At 50.1% G+C, this 17149-nt stretch overlaps 10 protein-coding genes across 10 annotated transcripts; 7 read left to right on the top strand and 3 right to left on the bottom strand.

Annotated features, from left to right (window-relative positions):
* Positions 1–289: 289 nt before the first annotated feature.
* LAESUDRAFT_651210 (uncharacterized protein) lies at positions 290–586 on the top strand (the record flags this gene model as incomplete). The annotated part of the gene is made up of 1 exon (XM_040904291.1): positions 290–586. A coding segment is annotated over one exon (297 nt), but the record flags the coding sequence as incomplete, so codon positions are not given.
* A 40-nt stretch (positions 587–626) lies between these two features.
* LAESUDRAFT_724900 (uncharacterized protein) lies at positions 627–1346 on the top strand (the record flags this gene model as incomplete). Its single annotated transcript, XM_040908716.1, has 1 exon — positions 627–1346. A coding segment is annotated over one exon (330 nt), but the record flags the coding sequence as incomplete, so codon positions are not given.
* Positions 1127–1509, top strand: LAESUDRAFT_724898 (uncharacterized protein; the record flags this gene model as incomplete). The annotated part of the gene is made up of 2 exons (XM_040908715.1): positions 1127–1269; positions 1359–1509. Coding segments are annotated over 2 exons (294 nt in total), but the record flags the coding sequence as incomplete, so codon positions are not given.
* Positions 1510–1778: 269 nt separating this feature from the next.
* Positions 1779–1937, top strand: LAESUDRAFT_618937 (uncharacterized protein; the record flags this gene model as incomplete). Its single annotated transcript, XM_040903250.1, has 1 exon — positions 1779–1937. A coding segment is annotated over one exon (159 nt), but the record flags the coding sequence as incomplete, so codon positions are not given.
* An 800-nt stretch (positions 1938–2737) lies between these two features.
* LAESUDRAFT_713556 (uncharacterized protein) lies at positions 2738–4121 on the top strand (the record flags this gene model as incomplete). The annotated part of the gene is made up of 3 exons (XM_040906983.1): positions 2738–2941; positions 2997–3525; positions 3625–4121. 3 exons carry the CDS (start codon positions 2738–2740, stop codon positions 4119–4121), a joined length of 1230 nt encoding a protein of 409 aa, XP_040765185.1.
* A 1493-nt stretch (positions 4122–5614) lies between these two features.
* LAESUDRAFT_758461 (uncharacterized protein) lies at positions 5615–8912 on the bottom strand (the record flags this gene model as incomplete). The annotated part of the gene is made up of 6 exons (XM_040912449.1): positions 5615–6174; positions 6228–6282; positions 6347–7045; positions 7459–7748; positions 7798–7853; positions 8836–8912. 6 exons carry the CDS (start codon positions 8910–8912, stop codon positions 5615–5617), a joined length of 1737 nt encoding a protein of 578 aa, XP_040765184.1.
* A 781-nt stretch (positions 8913–9693) lies between these two features.
* Positions 9694–10203, top strand: LAESUDRAFT_772752 (PRO8NT-domain-containing protein). The gene is made up of 2 exons (XM_040913804.1): positions 9694–9780; positions 9833–10203. Exon 2 carries the CDS (start codon positions 9880–9882, stop codon positions 10054–10056), a length of 177 nt encoding a protein of 58 aa, XP_040765183.1. The 5' UTR covers positions 9694–9780; positions 9833–9879; the 3' UTR covers positions 10057–10203.
* LAESUDRAFT_758460 (PROCN-domain-containing protein) lies at positions 10093–11326 on the top strand (the record flags this gene model as incomplete). Its single annotated transcript, XM_040912448.1, has 5 exons — positions 10093–10331; positions 10387–10874; positions 10907–11055; positions 11110–11193; positions 11249–11326. The coding sequence occupies 5 exons, from the start codon at positions 10093–10095 to the stop codon at positions 11324–11326; spliced, it is 1038 nt and encodes a 345-aa protein (XP_040765182.1).
* A 3111-nt stretch (positions 11327–14437) lies between these two features.
* Positions 14438–14806, bottom strand: LAESUDRAFT_772746 (uncharacterized protein; the record flags this gene model as incomplete). The annotated part of the gene is made up of 1 exon (XM_040913803.1): positions 14438–14806. The coding sequence occupies one exon, from the start codon at positions 14804–14806 to the stop codon at positions 14438–14440; it is 369 nt and encodes a 122-aa protein (XP_040765181.1).
* Positions 14807–15342: 536 nt separating this feature from the next.
* On the bottom strand, positions 15343–16499 carry LAESUDRAFT_713552 (uncharacterized protein; the record flags this gene model as incomplete). The annotated part of the gene is made up of 2 exons (XM_040906982.1): positions 15343–15649; positions 15706–16499. 2 exons carry the CDS (start codon positions 16497–16499, stop codon positions 15343–15345), a joined length of 1101 nt encoding a protein of 366 aa, XP_040765180.1.
* Between the last annotated feature and the right edge of the window lie 650 nt (positions 16500–17149).

The following is a 17149-nucleotide window of genomic DNA, read 5'->3' as shown; positions in this document are numbered from 1 at the left end:
TGGTGGTCATGTGGTAGACACAGTAATATCTGCAATGTATGTGGCGGTATTGTGCTGTTTGTCCAAGTATCCACTTTGTGAGACCAATATGAAGGGTGACGTCCAAATAACCACTCAAATGAGGACTTTAATGGTGCAAAAAGAAAGGTGCCACTTAATACTGTGACACATTGATGGCATCGCAGCTGAGATTAACCAACCAAAACTTGCTGAATTTGTCCTCCATTTCTTCCGCATTCACTTTCCTTCCAAGCATATCAATAAGAGCGACATCTCGAGTGCAACGGCGTACATTCACTATTCTGCTGCTGCAACCTACTATGCTCCAAGCGATCCATCTGGCATTGGAGGAATGCATCGTGAACACATTCGTGTGACCCCACGGTGGCAAGGTTCCACTGGTCGCTTTGACTGCGTACTGGTAAAGCACGACCCCACGGACATCACGGGCATGCTCTTGAAGTTTCGCATTGCCCGCGTCTTAATCTTTATATCCTTTAAGACAGGTGGAACTAAGTATTCATGTGCACTAGTCAGATGGTACAAACAATGCGGAGACTCCGCTGATGCTAATACTGGCATGTGAATTGTGTTGACTTTCCCAGCCAGCCCGCTGCATGGCCAGGAGTTCGGGAGTCGCCCGCTCTCTAGAAGATGGCTCTACGGGGCCAAACCGGTAGCCCGTCCCATTGTAGCTGCACCCTATTATATACACGCACACTACTACTCTCCCACGCCAGTGGCACAGGTCGCACCGGGGCCTCTCGCATCTGCGCTTCATGCCCAGATTTCAACACGCCCCCTCGACCTAGCCACTGCTGCGTCAATCCCATTATGGGCCACACGCCTGTACTGCACTCCCTGTCCTCAGGGATGCTGGTCTCCATTCCATGTGCTTCCCTGCCCGCCTCAGTCCATACGCCAGTCCCGGTGCCCCCTGATCTTGGGTCCCGGTCTCCGTACCATATGCATCCCGTATGTGCCCATTTTTGGTGACTTCCTATAGCGCCCCCATGCGCTCGTCGCTCGCTCGGTCTGCATGCCAGTCCTGACACCCCTTGGATTCAGGTCTCGGTCTCCATTCCATGCGCGCTCTGTGCAAGCACCTCGCTCGGCTTTTCTTCAGTGCTCCACGTGCTGTGGCTGTGCTGCTTCATCAGACTGCCAGCCTGTCTCACTCGGCATCCACTCAGCCCGCCCTTTGACGCCCTGCTCTGCCCTCGCCTCACTGGTAGGCCCACCTCATGCAGTGCCCAACCCCTGCACCTGGTGTCTTGTATCACCACAGTGGCACCTCGCGGTCAACCCTCTGGCCCTCACCCTCCTGCCCTCGACCTCCTGATCCCACCTCTGCCCAGTCACACCTGTCCCTCAGCTGCCCTGCAGCCTTCACACCTCGGTGACCTGCCCCAGCTCCCAGCCCTTGACCTGCCAACTGGATCACTCACCAGTCAGCATCATGGTCCCCAGCAGGAACCTCGTAGTGGTGGTTCTCATCAATTGCGGTGAGTGCCTCTTGGTCAATGGTTATCGGTTTGTGTTGACTTTCTCAGCCAGCCCGCTGCATGGCCAAGAGTTTGGGAGTTGCCCGCTCTCTAGAAGATGGCTCCACGGGACCAAATCGATGGCCCGTCCCATTGTAGTCGCACCCTATTATATACACGCGCGCTACTACTCTCCCACACCGGTGGCACAGGTCGCACTAGGGCCTCTCGCATCTGCGCTCCGTGCCCAGATTCCAACAGATTGTTCGACCAGACTCAAGCGTAGTGCGTGGACTATCAATCATTCCGCTCACTTCCATTCTGCACGCTGTACATCTGATTCCAGTATACGGCACTGCTTCTATTCCTCATGGGCTCTCCAACTCGCAAACGCTTGACATGTACCGAGCCTTCTATGTCGATAAGTTCGCAGATCATCATGCTTTTGAGATTCTTATCTGACTTGAAGCTTCCATTTACCTGTGGCTCATAAGTTCCAGCTTATGCGCTTCAATCATTACAGGCTTGCTATGGTGGATTTACAGTTTCTTTCATGACTCTTTCTACCAGGACTTTTTTCGAGACTTAGGATACTGGCTGTCCTCGTCACTACTTATTGTACGGCTTATGTTTTACGGAAAGGAAAAATCAGGAGATCTCGACTCTTTTTTTCTGGCTTAATACATTTTTGACCCTTATTGTGAACTTAAGTGTCTAAATGTCTGTAAAAAAGCTCGAAAGGGGCAGATAAGCCATTGTTAGATTTTTCTGGTGCGTTTCTCATGTCAATGGACAATGCGTTGCCTGGTTGCAGATCCCACAATTGGATGAGTTATTCGTGATATATACAGAGCAGCCAGTGATCAAGGAAAATGCCCAATGCCAAAACCATCTTCGATGTATCATGGTCGACTGGAGACTTCGCCCCTGCTGGCGTCAATGGAGACTGAAGCAAAAGTGGGCATCTCGCATGTCTCCAGGATACCTCAATATGGCTGACTGAAATCACTATACGTTCCACTGAGATTGGATTACGAGAGAACGGGAAGGGTAGAGGGAGATACTGTCGCTGAGTGAAGGAGGGACAACAGCTTCATCTTCTCTTTGATGCACGAGGAGAGTCACATGCACTATTATTAATGATGTCTGGCAGTGGCCATCGCAGCAAGGTAATGTCTATCCTCTCCCATTGATATTCATCGAGCTTTCACCAGTACTACAGTGCGGTACTGCCTGCTGTCTCATTTGTCACAATGTCGCAAGTATGTGAGGAATGTGGGCATGCACGTGGCAAAAAGCCTGAGCTCCATCATCTCCGCTTTCATGCATCCCATGTACCATTGCTACTCCCCGATGACAACGAACCCACCAAGATCCTTCGCAATCCACAGACCGAACAGTTCCAATGTCCTACACCTGGCTGTACAAAATCCTATCCATTCAGTTTTCAACTTGCGGTATGCTGCCGTTCTTACTTTTGTGATGATCAATGTAATCTCAGTTATCGCTCAGGCACACTTCAACCAATGTGGACCTGATTCTTTTGCTATAATAGAAATGGCTGCAGGTGAAGGAACAACTGCTGCTACCAGCGGCAATGCTCTTCACTGTGCTTCATCAGCCTGCTCTCATGCTGCTGGATCCCTTGCTTTCCTGGCCATCTCTAGCCATGTTGATGCTGACCAGGATTCTCTCCCGCCTAAGCCCAATGTTGATGTCGCTCATGCTGCAGGATCCCTTGCTTCCCCAGCCATCCCTAGCCATATTGATGCTGACCAGGATTCTCTCCCTCCTAACCCCAATGTTGACATCACTCATGCTGCAGGATCCCTTGCTTCCCCTGCCATCCCTAGCCATATTGATGCCAGTCAGGACTCTCTTCCGCCTCACTCCAATGTTGACATCACTGATGATGCCGTATTACTGACTCATGCATCAATGGCTGCATCATCTCCTGCTGACCACATCGAGAGTGGTGCCCTCAACCGTGTTAACCCTACCCAAGCTGCTCATCCACCTGAAGCTCTCTCAGTCAAGTGCAGTGAAAACTCTGCACCAGATCATAACGAGTGCACACAGGGATCATCTGCTTTGTAACATATTTATTTGTAGCTTCTCGATCTGGCTAATTCTTATTGAGAAGTACCGCAACAACATAAAATCCTGGAGCATGAGCATGACGAGGACATAGTTGCAAAATTCATTGCAGATGAGCTCATTTCCCCTCATCTCGTACATCTCAAGGATAAATTCGTCAGCTTCAGTTTCAAAACGGCAGATGACATGCACATCCTTTGTGCGCTCGGTGATTTTGCTTGGCATCAATTCCTCCGATATTGTCAGATGAACTGTGAAGGTATCACATGGGATCAATGTCTCGAGATTTGGGATGCCATGAAACATCGTCATCCAGTGTACATTCAGTTTACAGCTGACATGTCTTTGAAGCATGCTGCTGAAACAGATGATGTGAAACAATTCCTGCTTCATCTCCGACGACCCATGGACCATCATCTCAAGAAGTTTGAGAAGCAGGGAATAACCACAAAGGAGGCATTCGATAAACTGTGTCTCAACAATGTGGTGCAAGAAGGATCTCAATGGCGGGGCTTCCGCCATATCTTGATGTGCAACTGAGTCAGTTGGAGAGATTGGCTCATCATCAAAGAAGGATTGTTGCATAGGCTGAAGAGGCTCCAGACCACATCACATCAGCGAGTGTAAGATTCAAATGTCTCGGTGTACAGCTGATCATGTATAGTAGCCTGAATTACCCCGATATCATGTGGTCATTTTTTTAAATGAAGTATCTGTGTCTTCTCAATGTCCAATGTTATGTGTGAGAACGAAATTGCAAAGTCAACAGTGAATACATGAAGTAGGTGGGAGAAGGCATTGATGCCTATAATCTAAGGAATTCTACCAGCAGCAACCTCCGGACTTGAGCCACTGCAAGCCCTCACGAAGCTGGCAATTACTTCTTCTCCTGTCCAAATCTTCAGCCCAATTTTATGATTCCATCCGTCCATTCTCACTCATTCCCGTCCATTCCAATTCTTATCTCTTCCAACAATTCGAGGCCCTCATGGCCGCCCTGGCCCTCGACGAACGTGGCTTTACAAGGTGGAGAAGCTGCTACAGGATCGCCAATGCAGAGGGCATTTTGAGCAAGGTGGAGCTACTCATGCTTGAGGAACACACCTTGGTCCATCGAGGAACTTATGTGCAGCTGGTTAGCAGCTGCGAGGAAGCCTACAATTCACAATGTTTGGGTGTCGTGATATCCGCACGACAAGAATCTCATTGATGATCAGATTATCCTTCTTTGGCTGCTTGTCCAGGTCCATCTGCTTGATTGTGACAGACACGTTCTTCTGACCTGATGTGCAGTATGCATGCCACCAGATGCACTGAGTCATGACAACCAGTCAGAATGCGCATATAGCGATGAACTGCAATCAAAGACTCACCCTGCACTGATCTTCACCAGATTATGGTACAGACGTGTGGAGTCTGCATCTGTGCAGATCATCTGCAACCGCTTAACAATGTCTGCCTGTTTGTCCTTGTCCTTGTCCTTTTCCTTCTTCTCCCTCAGCCGCGGTGTCACCACCACTACCTTCTGCAGGCTCTGTGGGCCGGGCTCTGCTGTTGCTGGTTGGGAGAGCGTCCATTGCCACGTTCCTGTATAGACAAAGAAGCATGCAGATCTGTGCCTGACAAAGGCCTGGCAGCCTTAGTTGAAAGGGCCACAGGCAGTGGTGGTGTCTGTTGGCTCGACGTGGGAGAGCACGAGGCACGTGTGGTGTTGGCACGTAAGATTCTCATTGGTATTGTGAGGTTTGGAAGGAGGCAGCCACATGGAGGTCGACCGATCGAGCGCCGGTGTGAGTGGCATAGGAGAGGAGGGAGCAGCATGGTGAAAACCAGGCATGGATGGAGTCAGGGCCGATGATGACTTCTTTGGGGGGGAGGTGCAGCACGCTGCTATCTGTCAATGTATGTAGGCTAACGCGATTGGAAATACAACTCACTGGACGGTCAAAGCCATCATCGCTATACCCTTTCATCGAAGCCGGTGGCACAGGCAGAGGAGCAGTACAGTGCCCATCTTGTCCCAGACTGACGTGTCACCACAGTCCTTCTGGTGAAACTTGACGATCTCCATGACCACCTAGGGTGAAGTTCTTCCCTTGCTTGAGCTTGGAGATACTGCTCTCCTGGAGGAGCTGTTGCCATTCCTTGGCCAGACCCATAAACTCGGCTGTGGATGAGTTGAAGCCAATGTGGGTGAGGGATACTGGGTCATACGGTGTGCTGATCTCTGGTCGCTTTGAGCTGTTGAGAAAATCGGACACGAAGTTGAACATGCCCTGCTTCGATTTGTCTGATGTCGTCCCACTCCAGCTATGTATCGTGCCCCTGATCTGGGGTGTGCTGGAAATGAGTGTGGAAGATGAATACGAGAGCTGCTCCTGTACACCACCCATATCCATTGGCTCCTGCATGAGCAGCGGCTGTGACTGGATGTGCTGCAGCATCTGCTGCTGGTCGTCGATGTAGAAGATGGTGTCTGGAGGGAGACTGATGGGATCAGAGAGGCGATGGCTGGCAAGGGTATGCTGGGTAGGGAAGAGGTCATTCAAATTGGCGGTGTTGGTCCGCGATAAGTGAGGAGGGGGAGAAATGCCTGCCATGAGCATGATATCATCGGCATTGAAAGGATTGGGGTGAATGGGTCACGATGGACTGTCTTGGAGATCGATGGTGCTGGCAGAGACTTTTTGCAGACGGGTTTCTGAAAAGAGGTCACGCATGATATGAGGACAAAGGCATGCGGAGAGGGATAACTGTAAGAGAACCTGAGGTGATACGCGGAAGGTAGCATCATCCAGGAGGTGCGCAGCCTCACAGAGGAGCTGATGCCATCCATCGGTGAGCGGCTCGAGGATGTGCGTGTCGATGGATGCAGCAAGCAGCATACCTAGAGCAGCATTCAGTGATTTGCTTGTTTCCTCCTGCACGAGCCAGTTCATCAGCACCTGCGGTCTGACGAACTCTGGGAAACTCCGCACGTATGCAAGTCCATCTACACCTCCGTAGACAACATCCCGCAGATACTCCTCCACCTCTGCACCCTTGCCCCTCTGATACTCCTCTTCTGCACCCTCTGCACCACCCATCTGCACATCCTTTGCATAGCCTTGCACCGTGCTCGCCTCGATGCTCTCCCGTATTCCCTCGCACACCTTCTCCTCTGAGTCGAATTCCTTACCTATGTCCTTGACTTGCCTCTGCTTTGTGAACTCACCCATTAGCATCATGTATATGCTGAAGTCTGCCACCACAGGCTTCAGGCTGGGCGGGGACTCACCCTCATTGTTCTGCTCATGCGCGCAGCTGTGCACAGGTGCATTACGGATGATCGTCCAATGTCGCTGGGTCGCATGCATGCAGGGCCTGGCAGAGATCTTCAGTGCAGAGAGGACAGGGACTGGTGTGATGGGCAAAGCAGGGAGGTTCACCGGGGATGGATAGGGTGCGCCTGGGCAATCGGAGGGCTGGAAACAGGGTAAGAGTGGGGTGAGAAGCGGTCATGAAGGAGGCTCAGGGCAAAAAAGGAGAGGACAGAAGATGGGTTGTCCACTGCGGGGTGTTAGCTTTCCTCATGTCATGTTGGGGGTGTATGCTGCTCACATTCAGAGTAGTTGAGGCTGCCATCTGCTCTGTACAGCAGGCCTCCCTTCTCCATCTGCAGACGCTCCTTCTTTATTTGGTGTCACTTGCCTGTACGGCTCATGAGTAATCACAATCATTTCTGAGTGGAAAGCCACCCACCTCACAACTTGAGTGCCAGCATCAATTCAACCCAGTCCGACCCCGGCGGAAATGCGCCTAAACCATCCTTTGCACCAGGCAAGTCCACCGTCATTCTCAAGAGTCTCCGACAGTGTGTCTGGCAGCTTCCGTGTACCTGCTGCTGCAGTGGCCCACTGGGGGGATGTGCACTGGTCGATGCAGTGGCGGGAGTGGGCACAGATGCAGTGGACGCCCTGTCATCAATGTCCATCGGCATGCCCTTGTCCTGCATGTCATGGTCCCCTTCGATCTGGATATTCCAGTCCGTCTCATACTCGATCATGATGGCAGACGCCTTTGCGATGTGCTCGAGCACATAGGCCTCTATCTTCTCTGCTTCTGTGAGATAAACCGTGCCGGGCAGGTGAATGTCTTCGCGTTTGTGGTAACCAGGCAGATGTCGTCCTGTGAAGGGATCAGACACGCTATTGACAAGAAATAGTACTCCACACACCGCCAACTCCTCCAGTGATCAATATCTTCCACACTGGAGCTTGTGAGACATTGTGCCTGGATCCATAGGTTGTTGAGTTCATATGCATGTAGCCAGGGACCTGTGAGACATCTACTGGTTACCTTGCGACAGCAGGGTCTCTCCCAGGTCACAATGTAACACGTTTTCTGTTCACGTTCTTTGTCATTGTTTGGCATCATTTGCTTTAATTTGTTTTCGTCATTGATGACGACTGTCCAGCCACTTTTGCGTCACATCTGCCTGATCGTACACCCGATGTCTTACTGCTCTTCTTCGTTTCACTGTTTTCTGTACTTTCCTGTTGCACATCTCCTTCAGGCAGTCAAATGAACATTCTACGTGTGCTCACCTAATAGTAATACAGATCCATTTGCTTTAATGGTTCGTACTGCTTCGTAAACTACAATTCCCTTTCAAAATAATGTACTCATTACAGCCGCAATATGCCTATTATGGTGATGGTGTATTTGTCATTGAGGCTGCTATCAATTTCTCAATGATGGTGAGTTCGATTCTGTGAGGTGCATGACAGAGTTGCTCTCATTTGTAGTTGTTGTTGGAAGGTTTTTATCGGTTGTGTCACGCTAACACATCACGTCCCTCTCAGACCACATAACAGCTCTCTCGTGCGCCAGAATGTAACATTTACATCTAATTTGCACCAGATCTTTCCTTCTCCGACTACTGTATGGTTTCCTCGCGATGTTCAGTTCCACCTCCCGCTACCATCTGTGATTTCTATTCCACTACGAAATCCTCGTATTCATGACCGAGCCCACTGTAATTCTATCCTACCACACAAATGAATCTTTCATTTTTGATTTACCAAAAGATCGTCATAAATGTTGTCAAACAATTCTTCATCACATTTATTATGACGGCTCATCACCTTCTGTCGCAAGGTGTGCCGCCGGCGACAGCTGGCGCTTGTCGAGTTGCAAGAAAAATGCATAATCATCTTTCCCAATATTCCAAAAATTCAAAATATAACCTAAAGGCTATGGGCAGCACACTCACTTTCTGATCTGTGCAGTGAGTTTTGTGAGCACCTCCTTCAACGGCTTGAGCTTTGACGGCCGAGGGACCTTCTGCATCTTGCCGTCATCATACAGACTGTTAAGGCTTTTGCAGCCTTTCTGGTTCTTTAGTGCCTGTACAGTCTTAGGGGATGGCAGAACGAGTCATAAGCCACTTCCTCCACTTCTGTTGGCATTGTGGGAGTGAAATGGTAAAGGAAAATCGAGAGCGTCGTTCATCGTTCAAAGAGTCGAACGTTAGCGACCCTTGCTCACCCCCACTCCACATTTCCACTTATGGTAATGCTGGGTATTTTCGCATGATAATGTACAGATAAGCTTAAAAATGGTCGGATAGCTATTAACCATGGCCCTCCGAGCCAGTCCTTCTTCCCGTCCGCCGTCTCTCTTTCCTCCTCTCTTTCCTCCTATCCTCCTTCTAATCTCTTCCTCTCTCTGCTGCCTGGACGTGCCGACACAGTGAGCTCCATGACCATTGTGTTGACTGCCCACCCACGCTCACCCGCTCAAACCTGCACAGGCCCAGTAGAGCGCTTCGTGATCGAGGCTGCTGAAAGACAATATTAATTGGCCTGCCCCTTCCAGACATGCACCAGCACCACTGCTCGTGTGTCTCTTTCGTGATTTGATTTTGCTTTCCGGTGCATGGCATGTGTAGTTATGAGCCTTCACACATGTCTGCTTTATTCGCTCTCAATTCTTCTCGCCATTCTATCTACATAGTTTGCGTGCCTGGGGCTCTGCCCGTGCAACATGCTAATGTTGCCTGGTATGCTCCCACTGTGAGGTTTCAGCAATGTCCAGGGCTCGAGGATGCCTCCTGATTCATGAAGTGCTAGCGCAAAAATTGCAAAAATGGATCCAGATGCAGAAGAGGTGCTATGGGGAGAAGTGCAAGGGAGGATTCATTGATATGGGCAAGCAGGTGCATGCAGTCAGTATTGCTATAAAGGTAACTCCCACTGATTTTGATGTAGGATCTCCCTCTCGAGCATGTGCAAAAAATCATCAAGGACCATGCGACATGAGCAATCGCAAGTTCAGAAATAACAAACGTGTGCATTTAGGTGCCCTGAAGTACGTTCCACATGCTGTCATAAAGCTGCTCGAAAACATTCCTTACCCTTGGGAGCAAGTTCGTGAAGTGCCGGTGCTCTATCACATCACTGGTGTTATCACATCCGTCAATGAGATTCCGTGAGTTATCGAGCCAGTATATCAGGTGCAATACAGCAATATGTTGCTTGCGATGTGGAGGGAGAAGCGTGACCGTAGGCATTTCAAGTGTATGCATTTGCTGCCAGTCGATGATGAGGAGCCTCCTCTCGACTATGGCGACAATGTCTTGGATGTCAATTTTCTCAAATCTATTCAGCTAGAGCTTGATCAGGAGGAGGATGCTGCCATTTGCGAGTGGTTCTTCTACGATACGAAACACCTTCTTGATACTCCTCACTTCAACAAGCCATCGTGCAAGTATTGAAATCTGACGCTGCCTATCATGGCGAGTCTACACAGACCACACAGGTAGCAATTTGAGCTATTTTTTCAACAAGAAGTCATTCTTCACAGCAAAGGCTTTGAACATGGCAATCCCTGGTGGTCTGAAGTTTGAGCCATTGTACTGGGATATGGACACGTTCGACGAAGATTGGAATGAGTTCGGTGATATCAAAAAGGTCATCATCCGTCAGCATATTCGGACAGAGTTCAAGGTCACCTTCTCTCACCTCTGCAACTCATTACCACGCTCCGTGCACATTTCCCCCTATCACACACCGAAGAACGTATACATCCATACCGATGACCCCGGTCTGCCCGCTTTCTATTTCGATCCTCTCATCAACCCAATTTCTTCGTGGGTTATGTCAAAGAACACACCATTGGTATTGCACGAGGACATTATCTTTGGCCCGAATGATGCGGATGATGATGACTTCCAATTACCAGAAGAGATCGAGCCATTTTTGAAGACAAACCACTGCCAAACGACATCACTGCAGACACTATCGCTCTCTGGTGGGTGCCTGACCCATACAACCACAGATCAGGACGCATGCAGTGTGTGCAGGATGTGCCACTCGTGAAGAACTGGTATCTTGCACATTGTCCGCCCAATCAGCCGCTGAAGGTCTGCGTGTCATATCAGAAGTTACTCAAGTGCTCTGTCCTGAACGAGCCAAAGACACAGCCAGAGAAGGTGATGATAAAAAAGAATCTGTTCAGCCAGTTGAAAGCGATGACATTCTTCCAGACTACTCACCTTGATTGGGTCGAGGCTGGTCTTCAGGTCTGCCGGCAAGGTTACAACATGTTGAACCTCTTCATTCACTGCAAGGTGCGTTCATTTTTGCTTTAAGTAGCTCTCAAGGTATCAAACGTTCTGCCGGCAGGACTTGAACTATTTGCACTTGGATTACAATGTGAATCCCAAGCCAGTGAAGACATTCATTGATGATCAAGGAGCGTAAGAAGTCACGATTCGGAAATTGCATTACACCTCTGCCATGAGATTTTGTGTCTTATCAAGCTGGTCGTCGATGTGCATGTGCAGTTCTGACTCAGAAATGTTGATGCTTTCCATCTGGCTGATGCACTTCAATACATCTTCGCACACCGGAATGATAACAATTAACATTGGTGCAGTGAGAATGCATTTGCAGTCACACCACGAAACTGCAACATCTGTGATATCTCCTAGCGGTGCGTGAAGCCACTTCTTGCAAGCACATGATGAAGATGATTCACCGTTTACATAGAAGCTTATTCAATGATAATGGTGAGGCCATTCTGTACTCATGAAGATTTATTTCAAGAAGTCCTAAATGATAGTATGTCTACGAAGCTTATGTCAAACTCAGTAGAAATTATCAATTACACTTGCAACAGGCAACTGTAGCTCAGGTTCTTTTGACAAAGCGGCACACTGTGACCTCACCGTCATTGGCAACTGTCAGCCGGCTTCTCAGAGGTCTCACAGATCACAACATAGACCTCCGGAGTCTGCAAGCAGGTTGAAGCATGAGTGCCTTGCACCATCAAAATACGGTAAAGATCCTCTGCTGTGGAAGTCAGCAATGACTAGCTTCCTCAAGGTCATTAAACGGTTAAAGAATGTGAACCACAAATGCAAGCCCTCGGTGAAAGTGAGCATTAGTCTCATACAATTTGTCCCATGGCTGACATCTGTGAGCAGGCATCCCTGATGATAGAAGAGAAGCGATATGGCAGCAAATCATTGAACATTCAGAGAAGGCATCTTAGCTGACTGGTGAGCTGCATCACTGATGAGATCCTCAAGTTTCAGCTAATGATCGATTGAAACCATTCTTCAGCTCTTCCGCCGACAGCTTCCCACTTGACGTCCAAGAAAAAGAGAACTTTGACCTCGCCCTAATCGCCACGCTCGTGATCGACATGATTCGGGCCCCTATCTTGTGAAGCCTGCATCCCAGATTACCTTATTTTGCAGCTCGTGCAGATCCTGCATCAAAGCAGCCAGCTGCGCGATAAGGACAGCTACCTCCCACCCTCACCAAAGTTGATCTCGAAAGGCTCAGGCAAGTGGCTGTCACAAGAGTTTGAGAAGTTAGAGCGGTTCAGCAACTCAGAGCTCGTGCTGGGGAGCACTGAGGTGGGGTGGGCACTTCTGCGCAAGCGGTTCTCATATTGGTGCTTTGACTTGCTGTTCCTCATATGCTCTGATACAGCCAAAGGTGTGTTCAGCACCGTAATTCTTTCCTGCGCACAAAGGGGGTGTTTATACAGTGCCAGGTAGACCGGATACCCTCATGATAGTGGGTTGTTTTTTTTTTTTTTTTTTGTTTTTGGCATTTATTTCTATCCCGCGCTATGTGCGGCGTTTAAAGGGAGGATGTACAGGCACGGGCGTACGCTACAGCGTGACGCAACTCAGGGTGGTTACAACTAGGGGGAGAGGGTAAAAGGGCGGCAGAGCCGCGGGTGGGGCGATTAGCCTGGGTCGAATGGCGCCAGGCTCGCAGAAGTGAAAGCAGGGGTGGTGGCAATGAAGAACGCGAGACGTTCCAAGCCCTCTGGGTGTTTCCATAGGCGGCGTAGGTGGGTGCGGGTTGGATTGGCTATGCCGAATAGAATGCGCCGGGTGTCATCGTGCAGCGGGCAGCTAAGCAGTGTGTGGGTGCGTGAGTTAAGGAGCGCAGGGTTGCAAATGCACCCGTGAAAGGTACGGTGGTATCGGGAATTAAAGAAAGTGCCGATGTGGCCATGACCGACGACGGCCTGGACAAATCGACCCTCGGTGTTTCGAGAAAAGTCCCCTGAGCGGAAGACAGAATGAAGGGTGGAGGAAGGGGCCCAGGGCCAAGCTTCGCGCAGTGCAGTGGGACGATCAGTAGCCGCATACTCCGCCTGCCAAGAGGAGGTCGCTCGCTCGCGCGCCCACCTCCGTGCCCACGCAATTGTGGGGCGGATGCTTTCGGGTTGGGACACAGCCGCCTTGGCGAGGCGGTCGGCCACTTCGTTTCCCAGTACACCACGGTGACCAGGCACCCAGACCAGCGTAAGTTTTAAATTAGGAAAATCGCCCATGAGCGGCGTGAGATGTTTGCGGAAAGTGACTGAGAAGGGCTGCCCCGGGTGGGGGTTCAGGGAGAAAAGGAGAGACAGGGCGGCGCGGTTGTCCGCGCAGACGTAAATGTTGGAAATGTCTGGATAGGCCGTAAGGAAGCCTCGAAGATAGGAAGACACGGTCGTGATGGCGAAGAGCTCCTTGCTGCTGCCGCTTGACCCTGGTGACGTATATTGCGATGAGGCACTATGCAGTAACTTTCTATTCCCTAGGTGACCATCTCTATCTCCATTCTCCATGTTCACAGCTTGATGACGCACCTCACACTCATCACACTCATCTCTCATCTCGTAGAGTCATGAAGAGGAGCTGCTTTACATACTGCAGAAGCTGCTGTTGCTGCAGCTGTGGCCAGGCATGCTCTGGGTGGCACTGTTTGACTCCTCTTCGAAATACTGCATCGAGCAGCCAGGTGCACGGTTCTTAAGGTGTTTTATTTGGCAGGTGCTGGTGCTAATGGTTAGTGCATGGTGGATGGAGTAGGGTTTGACCAGTCGCTAGAGGAAGCACAGCTGATCACGAACGCGGTGAAGCGCTCACTGAAGGTGCATCTCTTCCATTTCTACTCGTGCTATGTGAGATCATGGTGATCCCGTGCAAGACGCCGTCTGTGTGGGTCCGACCAGCCATGGATGCCGACACAGATGCCGACCCCTCCGGGGATGGGAAGCATCATGTTCCGCACCTTCATATATCGCATGGCGCCGGTACTGGCTCGGCCAACAGCTGCAATGCCCACCTCAAGACTGTCATCTCCGGTGAGTGCTATCAGGTGTCAAGGAGGGCATATCTCATACAGCTATGATTAGCATGGGGCAAATCTTTAAATACCCTTTGTAGTACATGCAACATAGGAGCTCTTGATGCTGTTCTCCCCCCAGAGAAGGGGGGGGGCAGCTGAGAGCTCGGTTGCCTACAAAGTATGTGGTACGCTGGTCATGCAAGATATCATTGAGGTTTGTACTATCAGTAGTCACTGGAAGTGCTTTCTCCAGGCTCTAGGGACTTCAAGGCAGCTCGATGCCCAAGATATTCTCAGAACAGAAAGCCGAACACCAGTGGGATCTGCGACTGGAGCAGACAGTGTGCGATGAAATGGCTGAGATGCAGCTAAGGGCACATTGCCAGATACAGCACAGCGCTTGTTCAGGTTGCGCTTGTGCTTCGACTTGACAACGACGCTCTCTAGCTGTGCAATGGGTTCAGGCTCAGCGGTGAGCATATGGGCAGCAATGGGGTGGTGGTGAAGAGCATTGCACCCATTAATGTGGTGTGCGCTGAGAGCAGATGAGGAGAGGGCAAGGCCGAAGAAAAGGAGGGGCCTTGGTGACAAACATGGCATCGCACGCCACTTTGCACCAAAAACTCTCAACATATTTCGATTGCGCAATAGACAGAATGTGAGTGATTCAAATAGAAAGCTAATGTACATTGTCAGGCCATACATTGTCAGGCCGTATGATAACTGGACAACCCTCACCACTACGGCAACTTCGGCCAATCAGGAAGATAGTTTGCAGGAATTTTCATGTAACTGGGCAGAGCAGCCCAGATTCGAACCTTCTCTACAATGATACGACCCTGAACCATGGCCACACAAGCATTGCATAGTCTGGCCTCATCAGTGTTAGAAGCTCATACTTCAGCAGACAACCTGAGCAGCGTGCGGAAGACGTCGACATCATGGATGAGGTCAGCCATGCAGTTCAGTGAAGCACCGCAAACGGATGGCTTTTCACATGCGCAAACACCTGCCGTTGATTTGAAAACCTTGCCACTGAGCCGCCCAGCTTTGTACGACAACTCCAATGCCCTCTGAGTGACCGCAACCCCATCATCGAAATCCAGCATGTGTATCCCACCCCCGTGAGGGTACACTCAGGTAATCCCCAGCTTGAGGAGCTTGCAGCACAAATAGAGAGCGATCAGCAGCATTGTATACCATCCTATCTTGCGAGCAATTGCCATGGCTTGGAATGCATCCATGGCAGTGAATGAGATGTAGGGGTTGTTGTAAGAGTTTGGCATGACCATATTGCCAAACCACGTCTCCATAGAATCTGTAAATGCCATTTGAAGCCATTGACGTGTCGCGTTCAATATTCCTTCCATCGAATGTGCATGTGCAATGCTTGCTATAGCGGCACACTGGGCAAACATCATCTGGTATCCTGGTACAATTGCCCTGTGCTCGAGCATTCAGTTGATGTGCATCTGATTGAGCAGAATGAGCAAACATACCTTTCAGGGTTATATAAAAAGCGAAAAAAATGACAGCTGTCTTCAGTGCTGAAATCGAAGGAGATCACCGGTTTACCATCGATCTCGTCTGCCATGGTGAAGATTTGTGTGATCATACCGGACTTCTTCTGGAGGAGGTCGGCATTCACAAGAAGACATTGATGATCTTTAGTGACAATGAATGCAGTACTGTTGGGCAGCCAGAACTCGAGGACATAGAGGAGCCCTAGAATCAGGTTCGCGAATGCGTCCTCTGATAAACTATCACCCTCGGCATGGTCCACGGCTGTGTCGGAGGCTTTGCTCAGATAGTTACTCTTGTCATCGATAGAAAGGTCCATGTCGGTCTCATCATGACCCTGGGTATACGCAATACCTGTGCTCATGTCAGGTTCATCCTCGAAGTCAGGCTCTGTTTTGATCATAGTTTTTACAGACGGTTGGGCGGGTTCGGTGCGAAGAGTGGCATAAGACAAGTCATTCTTCACAGGCATTGGATCAGAAAAAGATGGAGTCTGAAAGTGCGGCATGACAAAGCCGACTTGAGGAGATGGGGGAGATGTGATGAGTTCAACGTGAGAAGGCCCAGGTGACACCACAAGCCCGAAGTGAGGAAGCCCGGTGAACACGGTGATGCCGACGTGAGGAGGTCTGGGAGACGTGGCGATGCCGACATGAGGAGGTCCGGGAGACATGGTAATGTCGATGTGAGGAGATCTGGGAGACGTGGTGATGCCCACGTGAGGAGGTCCAGGAGATGTGGCAATGCCGACGTGAGGAGATCCGGGAGACATGGCGATGCCAACGTGAGGAGGTCTGGGAGACATAGCAAGATCGACTTGAGTGAGGTAGCAATGCTGATTCGAGGAGGTCTGGAAGATATATCGATTGTGACCGCATGATGATATATGATAAGCCGAACATGTGGGAGGTGCATGCCTGTGTGAGCCCTTGCATGATGTGAGCCTGCTGATGATCACATTGATTCGAGACTCCTTCACGAATCTCTGACTCCTTCGTGAAGCTCCCAACTCCTTCTGGGTTTTGGTCAACTAGACTGACATTGTCAGAGAGTGCTGGCCGATGTTCCAGGATTGGGCAAAAATAAGTTGCATGGTTGAACGGCGAGCAAAAGGCGATCAAATATGGGGTCTTCGAGTGGCTGCCGCCTGCTTGACCGAGTATATGTACATTACTGTGTGACTGCTAGCGCAATTTCGGCGCAGGAGAACTTGGCCTTGTTTATGTCCTTAAGCTTCCATCTCATCAATCACCTAACTCTGTACTCGAAAGTGCCACTTCACTGCGGCGGATTCCTTGCTCGGTGATATGCAGTAATGTGTTTTTGACTTATGCAGGAAGTCCGAACGGTGACCCACCTCCCTTCCTCTATCTTGTCAGTTAAGAATTGGACCAGGCCATGCTGAAGTGGAGCAGGGCAATA

The sequence above is a fragment of the Laetiporus sulphureus genome (assembly GCF_001632365.1).
Source record: "Laetiporus sulphureus 93-53 unplaced genomic scaffold LAESUscaffold_15, whole genome shotgun sequence".
Lineage (NCBI taxonomy): Eukaryota > Fungi > Basidiomycota > Agaricomycetes > Polyporales > Laetiporaceae > Laetiporus > Laetiporus sulphureus.
This window is presented reverse-complemented; position numbering and strand designations above follow the sequence as displayed.